Genomic DNA, 8,075 nt, shown 5'->3' on the forward strand with positions numbered 1-8,075 from the left:
CCAGTCAGAATGGCTAAGATCAAAAATTCAGGTGACAGCAGATGCTGGTGAGGATGTAGAGAAAGAGGAACACTCCTCCATTGCTGGTGGGATTGCAAGCTTGTACAACCACTCTGGAAATCAGTCTGACAGTTCCTCAGAAAATTGGATATAGTATTACCACAAGATCCAGCAATACCTCTCCTGGGNATATACCCAGAAGATCTTCCAACTGGTAGTAAGGACACATGCTCCACTATGTTCATAGCAGCCTTATTTATAATAGCCAGAAGCTAGAAAGAACCCAGATGTCCCTCAACCAAGGAATGGATACAGAAAATGTGGTACATTTATACAATGGAGTACTACTCAGCTATTAAAAACAATGAATTTATGAAATTCTTGGCAAATGGATGTATCTGGAGTATATTATCCTGAGTGAGGTAACCCAATCACAAAAGAAGTCATTAGATATGCACTCACTGATAAGTGGATATTAGCCCAGAAACTTAGAATACCCAAGATACAATTTGCAAAACACATCTAACTCAAGAAGAAGGAAGACCAAAGTGTGAATACTTTGATCCTTCTTAGAAGGGGGAACAAAATACCCATGGAAGGAGTTGAGGTGACTGAAGGATGACCATCCATAGACTGCCCCACCTGGAGATCCATCCCATATACAACCACCAAACCCAGAGTTTTGAGATCCCAACAAGAGCTTGCTGACAGGAGTCTGATATAGCTGTCTCCTGAGAGGCTCTGCCAGTGCCTGACAAATACAGAAGTGGATGCTCACAACCATCCATTAAACAGAGCACAGGGTCCCCAATGAAGGAGCTAGAGAAAGTACCCAAGGGGCTGAAGGGGTTTGCAGCCCCATAGGAGGAACAACAATATGAACTAACCATAACCCCCAGAGTTCCCTGGGACTAAACCACCAACCACAGAAAACACTTGGTGGGACTCATTGCTCTAGCTGCATATGTAGCAGATGATGGCCTAGTTGGTTATTAATGGGAGAAGAAGCCCTTGGTCCTGTGAAGTTTCTATGCCCCAGTATAGGGGAGTGCCAAGGCCAGCAAGCAGGAGTAGATGGGTTGGTGAGCAGGGGGTGGGGGGAGGGGATAGGGGATTTTTGGAGGGGAAACCAGGAAAGGGGATAATATTTGAAACGTAAATAAAGAAAATATCTAATAAAAATGCAAAATAAAAGAAGTATAATTTTTCTTGGGTGTCTCAGTAAATACCTATACACCAGTTTTTCTGAAATGGCTATACCTTCCAATTTTTTGTGGCATCTATAAATGAAACTGAACTGGATAAGAACTTTGACTATGGCTTTACCTGTTGTTCATTTCAATGGAAATGTTTATATGTAGCAGTGTCTACATAAGTGAGTCATATTTGTATTCCTGTCTATCTGCCATTTCTTCATGGAGCAAGTCATCTTATATATGGGTCTCATCCACAAACGTTGTTACCACTGTGGTAACAGAATACACAGCTATTTATCATGTTCTGTAAGAGTATTATCCTGTTAAAAAGCTTATTGAGCATTTTCAGACCAATCCCATGCCACACCCACTGGTATATCAATTTATACAAAGAATGGATTATTTGGGCCAAATGCAGATCTTCCAGTATCCTGGGCACCACAAGTATACCTGCAGCTCTTTTACACTTACAGGTGCAGGGTATTGTAGCATTAAAAAAAAGAAACTTTTTCAGGTATAATATGTGTCTTACAGGACAATAATACTCCCAAGAATTTTACAGCTGTGTTGGGCCCTTGTTATCTCATGTAAATTCATCTTCTACCCTTTTTTTTCTATCAGTATGTGTATGGTTTTAGATTTTATTCAATGTGTAAAAACACTCAGAAATTAGCATTTTTTAGAGTATTGTCAGCAAGGCACAGTCAAGGACGGAGGACACCAGCCCCACGCAAAGAATGTGACTGTGAAGGTAACTTTGGGAGCTATGAATGTCCACTGTTGTCCATTTCAAGTGAATGCAAATTGGTTCTGGAAAAGCTAAAGAATATGTATTAGCAAGATCAAACACAGCATGAAAAGATCCCACTACTTAATACACAAGTTCCTTCCTTATATGAAGGCTTCCTTATATGAAGGCTTCCTTATATGAAGGAAACTCACTGACCTCCAAGCATTTTCCGTATCCCCAAAGCCTTGGTGGGACATTTCAAATTAGTTTAGCCCAGGTACAAGTGGGATTGAACACCACATTCCTGGTTGTACCACACCGTGGGTCTGCTAGACTATCTGATCAGCTCTGGCCATTTCAACTGTCTATTCCTCAGGCATGCATGGCTTCAGTGGGAGCCCCTGGTTAGCTGGACAAGTTCTATCCCAAGCACAACTTTTTGTACACAGTTTTTCCGGGGGTGGGGGCTGAGATTACTGTCCACACCTAAGACAAGCTTTGCTGTTTTTACCTAGACTGTTTTATCCCCAGATTCACCCACCTATTGCTCCTACTGCTTTGGGGAACTGTGATGCATAAATATAATAAATATAATTTTGGGTTCAGTACCCACCAAAATTGAAGTAACTTGGAAGGAGGTCTCCAGTTGTCATCTACAGTCTTCAATTGCAGGCAATTTTGGCCACTCTGTCAAAGGAGCAGCTTGGTGGTTTCTATCCAATGACATTGCCTTCCCATGCATAGGGTGCACTGGGGACAACATGCATCTTTCAACTTTCCCCCTTCTTTTAATCCTTGGTTAGGCTTCAAAGCCTTTCAGAAAGCCACAAATCCAGCATCTGGCGTTTTATCATGTTTTCCCTTAGGGACTCTAGCTCAACACAAATCTCTTGCCACATTTGTTTTTTAGCAACATGAGCAAGACTTATTTGCTTTTTCCTTTCTTCATCTCCCGAGTGTTTCAGTGTGTTTATGTACTCAGTTTATTTGCTGGTCTTGAGTCATGATGGTCTCCAATTTCACGTAGATCTCATCCCACTAAGAGATTTCTAAAAAAGTCACCAAAGCCCTGCATCGGACTATGGTTCCTGATAAATCAAGATTTTTTTGTTTTTGAGTTTGTTTTTTAACTTCCCAGTGAACATAGTCCTATCTTATTTGGTATTAAGCTGGCATTAAATCTTAAACATTAGCTATAAACTGGGCATTAAACATCACTTCTGCAGTCCTTTGTTTGTTTGTCTCCTTTTTCTCCCTGACTATTCCAAGGTCTTCAAATGTTTGAATACAAGGAAGTGACCTTTAGCACAAATCTAACTTGTTCTCTCTTTCTCTTCCATCCTGCCAACTGTAAGAAGCAGGCAAGCCAATATCTCATGTCATTCTCTCTTTTATCAAGTTTACCCCCAAACCAGAGGCCAGTGCAAAATATACTAGCCATATATTTTCCCCCTTTGCAATATTTCACTTATACAAATCTGCTCTGACTAGCCAGGTATCTTTGGATTAGATGCACTTTTTACTACACATAGCAGTGCTTTAGCAACCTCATTACAGGTTTCCAATATTTTCTTCCATTACTTGTTGTTCTCAAGGATGATAAACTTTGTTCTAAACCTTTAGCCTGTCTCGTAGCATCTCTGAACTCACACAGCAGATTCCACCCAGGGAGCAGGCATATTACTCAAGAATACCGAGAGGAAAACACCTCCACTTGGATTTCTCTTATAGACATCTCACCTAGACTTTCCCTCTAGATAGTCAATTCAGACTTGGTTTCATGTTTTATCACCCAAAGTAAAGTTCCTACAACTAATGATAGAACAAGAGGTATCCTCACACCTTGTGGGAAAAGGTATCAGCACCAATAGTAGGAACATGCAGTCACTCTTTCCTAAGATCTTCAGTTCTATCTTGTCCCTATTCTGGTGCCCAGTGCACTGTATGAGACTTTGTTATGATTTGTCTCTGTCTCTGTCTCTGTCTCTGTCTCTGTCTCTGTCTCTGTCTCTGTCTCTGTCTCTCTCTCTCTCTCTCTCTCCATGTGTGTGCCTGTGTGCTTCTGTGTGTATGTGTGTGTGTGTGTGTGTGTGTGTGTGTGTGTGTGTGTGTTAATTTCAGGAGCAGGATCAACTTGAATGGCGCTCCATCACTGAAAAGATAATACCAGAATATATTGCAATTCTTTGATGCTGTATGTATAGAGTTCTCCGCAAAACTTTCCAGGTACCTTCATGTGGTCAAGGGACACAACTTGGCAGCTCAGCAGGTTAGAGTGGGGGTTGTGAATCTTGTAAGTTAGAGCTTTTCCAAACAGATGAAGTGGGTTTACTTCCTCAAGTCTCTTGAACCACACCACTTCTACTTTGGCCTAGTATCATAATTCACAAGAAATTGCTAAACAATACATGTGGGTGGCCAAAATGTACTAAAAGTGCTTACTCCACTGGGGTGTGTTTGTATGTATTAAGGGTACCTAGGTCAGCAATCCCATGGTGTATAAAAGCATCTCATCTGGCCAGGTCCTGGAACCTTTCCTGAGATTCTGGTGAGTCGGTCAGCTCTGTGGGACCCTCTCTTCTTTTCTAAACATCTAGAGCAGTGATAGTACAGTTACTTCTGTTGAGCTCTCGCTGCTCTCTCCAGAATATGTCCTTTCCCTCACAGCCACCCAAGAGCTCAGCAATCTCACCTTCTCTGCTCTTTCCCTCCAGCCCCGGGACGCCAACTTTGAACAGGATGAAGACTACAACTTTTTCCCTTCTCATCTGCATCTCCCTTCTCCAGCTGATGGTCCCAGTGAATACTGATGAGACCATAGAGATTATCGTGGAGAAAAAGGTCAAGGAACTTCTTGCTAATCAAGGTATGAATGAATAGGAGAATTCATAGCTTAATCGTGCTGATGCTGACTGTACATAAGACCTAAAATCCCTTGTATCCTGGTCTAAGCTCTTAGTCCTCTTCATCCCTGCCTTCTTGACCAGGCCTTCCTTCAGCATCCTCCTCATTTGAACTCTTAGATAAGAACTCAATGTTGTTAATGAGGATGAATAAAAAGGATAGAGCCTGTAATCTATGAACACATCATAAAACAGGGATATTAAGCTTTTAGTTCATTTAATGTTCATAGCCACATTATGAGTTAAATACAACCATTACTTTTTCTTCAGAAATGAAGAAGCTGCATCTTAAAAGTTAGCAAGGGGACTACTTATGGAACCAGTGTCATCCCAAAGATAGAAGAGCACTTACAAGGGAATTGTGAGACAGATCATGGGCAATATCTTTTCTCTCTTACTCAGATAACTACCCCTCCACTGTAACGAAGACTCTCTCTTGCACTAGTGTCAAGTCTATGAACAGATGGGCCTCCTGCCCTACTGGTGAGTAATTCCTCAAGGAGAATTTGTGACTGTGCTGTCCCTGTGTCCTCTCCCATCAGTCTCCTAATACCACCTTCTCCTAACTTGAGTTTGTACTGCCATGGAGCTGAGCTATCATTCCAGCTGTGCAGACTCCCCTTCCTGATCTTCAATTCCCCAAGAATGCTACAGAAAGACTTTGGGTTTCAACCTTTCATGTCAGCTTCTTCCTTTATGCCAGCTCTTCCTGTCCCTCAAGTGTCTGGTAATGAATATGGCCTTCATTTCTTTCCTAATCTTTTTTGTTTATATTGTAGGCAGGCAGAGGCAGAACAGGGGTGAATGTGCTATTAATGAAACACAGTGAAACTCCATCTTCCAAATCCTTCAATTTAAGAAACTTTTTGCATTTGGTTTGCTTGAAGAGAACTGTGAAACTTGTATAGCTTTATGAGCTGCAAAAGAGATCAACTCAGGTGCTTTCTAAGAAGAACGAACAGTTAGGGACCTTCCATACCTTATAATTCAAGGGCTCTGACATCTGTTCTCACATGATTATGCAGGGATGACTGCTACTGGGTGTGCTTGTGGCTTTGCCTGTGGATCTTGGGAGATCCAGAATGGAGATACTTGCAACTGCCTGTGCTTACTCATTGACTGGACCACTGCCCGCTGCTGCCAACTGTCCTAAGAATGAAGAGGTGGAGAACCCAGCTTTGATAGGATGAATCTAACAAAATCTGTGGTCTCAACTTAGAAATCTGGCTCATGTGCCTTTGATGCGTTCATATTGCCCATTTACCCTGCTTCTTGAAAAATAAAGACAAATTTGCATGTGTCTGGGTTTGTTTTCAATGTTATTACTCCTACCTTGAGATAGTTCTTGCCAAAAACCATTTTCAATATCACAGCTAACATCATAGTAAGGCATGTGAGATGCCTGGTTAGGAAACATAGGGAGAATGGCAAAACAGGCTGAACCTCCACTTCTATTCCTCACAAACAGAATGGATTGAGTACATTGTTTGACATGAAATATACTAAAGAAAATATCATACTTAAAAAAAAACTTTTTAAAGATTTATTTATTTATTTATTTATTTATTGGATATTTTCTTTATTTACATTTCAAATGTTATCCCCTTTCCTGGTTCCCCCCACCTGCAAACTCCCTATCCCAGCCTCCCTCCCCCTGCCTCTATGAAGGTGTTCCCCCATCTACCCACCCACTTCCACGTCCCTGCCCTGATATTCCTCTACACTGGGCCATCGAGCCTTCACAGGACCAAGGGCCTCTTCTCCTATTAATGTTCAACAAGATTATCCTCTGCTACATATGAAGCTGTAGCCATGGGTCCCTCCATGTGTACTCATTGCTTGGGAGTTTAGTCCCTGGGAGATATGGGGGTCTGGTTGGTTGATATTATTGTTCTTCCTATGTGGTTGCAAACCCCTTCAGCTCCTTTAGTCCTTCTATAACTCCTACATTGGGGACCCTGTGCTCAGTACAATGGTTGGCTGCAAGCATCCACTCTGTAATTTTCAGCCTCTGGCAGAGCCTCTTAGGAAACAGCTATATCAGGCTCCTTGTCAGCATGCACTTCTTGGCATAGGCAATAGTGTCTGGGTTTGGTGACTGTATATGGGATGGATCCCCAGGTGGGGCAGTCTCTAGATAACTTTTCCTTCAGTCTCTGCTCCACATTTTGTCTCTATATTTGCTCCCATGAGTATTTTATTCCACCTTCTAAGAAGGACCAAAGCATCCATGCTTTGGTCTTCCTTCTTCTTGAGCTTCATGTGGTCTGTGAATTGTATTTGGGGTATTCTGAGCATTTGGGCTAATATCCACTTATCAATGAGTGCATACCATGTGTGTTATTTTGTGATTGGGTTACCTCTCACTCAGGATATTTTCTAGTTTGAGCCATTTGCCTAAGAATTTCATGAACTCATTGTTTTTAATAGCTGAGTAGTATTCCATTGTGTAAATGGAATATATTTTCTGTATCCATTCCTCTGTTGAAGGACATCTGGGTTCTTTCCAGCTTATGTCTATTGTAAATAACGCTTCTATGAACATAGTGGAGCATGTGTTCTTATTATATGTTGAAGTATCTTTTGGATATATGCCCAGGAGAGGTATAGCTGGGTCCTCAGGTAATAATACCATGTCCAATTTTCTGAGGAAACCACCAGACTGATTTCCAGAGTGTTTGTACCAGCATACTATCCCATCAACAATGGAGGAGTGTTCCTCTTTTTCCACATCCTCACCAACATCTGCTGTAACCTGAGTTTTTGATCTTAGCCATTCTGACTAGTGTGAGGTAGAATCTCAGGGTTGTTTTGATTTGCATTTCCCTGATGACTAAGGAAGTTGAACATTTCTTTAGGTGTTTCTAAGCCATTCTGTATTCCTCAGGTGAGAATTCTTTGTTCAGCTCTATACTCCATTTTAATAGGGTTATCTGATTCTCTTGAGTCTACCTTCTTGAGTTCTTTGTATATATTGGATATTAGTCCCCTATTGAATGTAGGATTGATAAAGATCTTTTCCCAATCTGTTGGTTGCTATTTTGTCCTAGTGACAGTGTCCTTTGCCTTACAGAAGCTTTGCAATTTTATGAGATCCTATTTGCCAATTCTTGGTCTTAGAGCATAAGCCATTGGTGTTCTGTTCAGGAAAATTTCCCATATCCATGTGTTCAAGATTTTTCCCCACTTTCTCTTCTATTAGATTCAGTGTATCTGGTTTTACATAGAGGTCCTTGATCTACTTGA

General features: G+C 41.3%; 1 protein-coding gene across 1 annotated transcript; it reads left to right on the forward strand.

The window, feature by feature from the left end:
- Window positions 1–4,396: 4,396 nt before the first annotated feature.
- Window positions 4,397–6,129, forward strand: LOC110311966 (resistin-like alpha). The gene is made up of 4 exons (XM_021185551.1): window positions 4,397–4,474; window positions 4,641–4,792; window positions 5,232–5,312; window positions 5,855–6,129. The coding sequence occupies exons 1-4, from the start codon at window positions 4,419–4,421 to the stop codon at window positions 5,980–5,982; spliced, it is 417 nt and encodes a 138-aa protein (XP_021041210.1). The 5' UTR covers window positions 4,397–4,418; the 3' UTR covers window positions 5,983–6,129.
- The last annotated feature ends 1,946 nt before the right edge of the window (window positions 6,130–8,075 follow it).

This window comes from Mus caroli, chromosome 16 (genome assembly GCF_900094665.2).
Source record: "Mus caroli chromosome 16, CAROLI_EIJ_v1.1, whole genome shotgun sequence".
Taxonomy (NCBI): Eukaryota; Metazoa; Chordata; class Mammalia; order Rodentia; family Muridae; genus Mus; species Mus caroli.

Excerpts from the sequence above, each read along its gene's own strand:
- LOC110311966 (XM_021185551.1), top strand. The coding sequence starts at position 4,419 with ATGGTGTATAAAAGCATCTCATCTGGCCAGGTCCTGGAACCTTTCCTG. Across the intron at positions 4,475-4,640 it reads GAACCTTTCCTGAGATTCTG|CCCCGGGACGCCAACTTTGA; the intron begins GTGAGTCGGTCA and ends CTTTCCCTCCAG. Across the intron at positions 5,313-5,854 it reads ATGGGCCTCCTGCCCTACTG|GGATGACTGCTACTGGGTGT; the intron begins GTGAGTAATTCC and ends ATGATTATGCAG.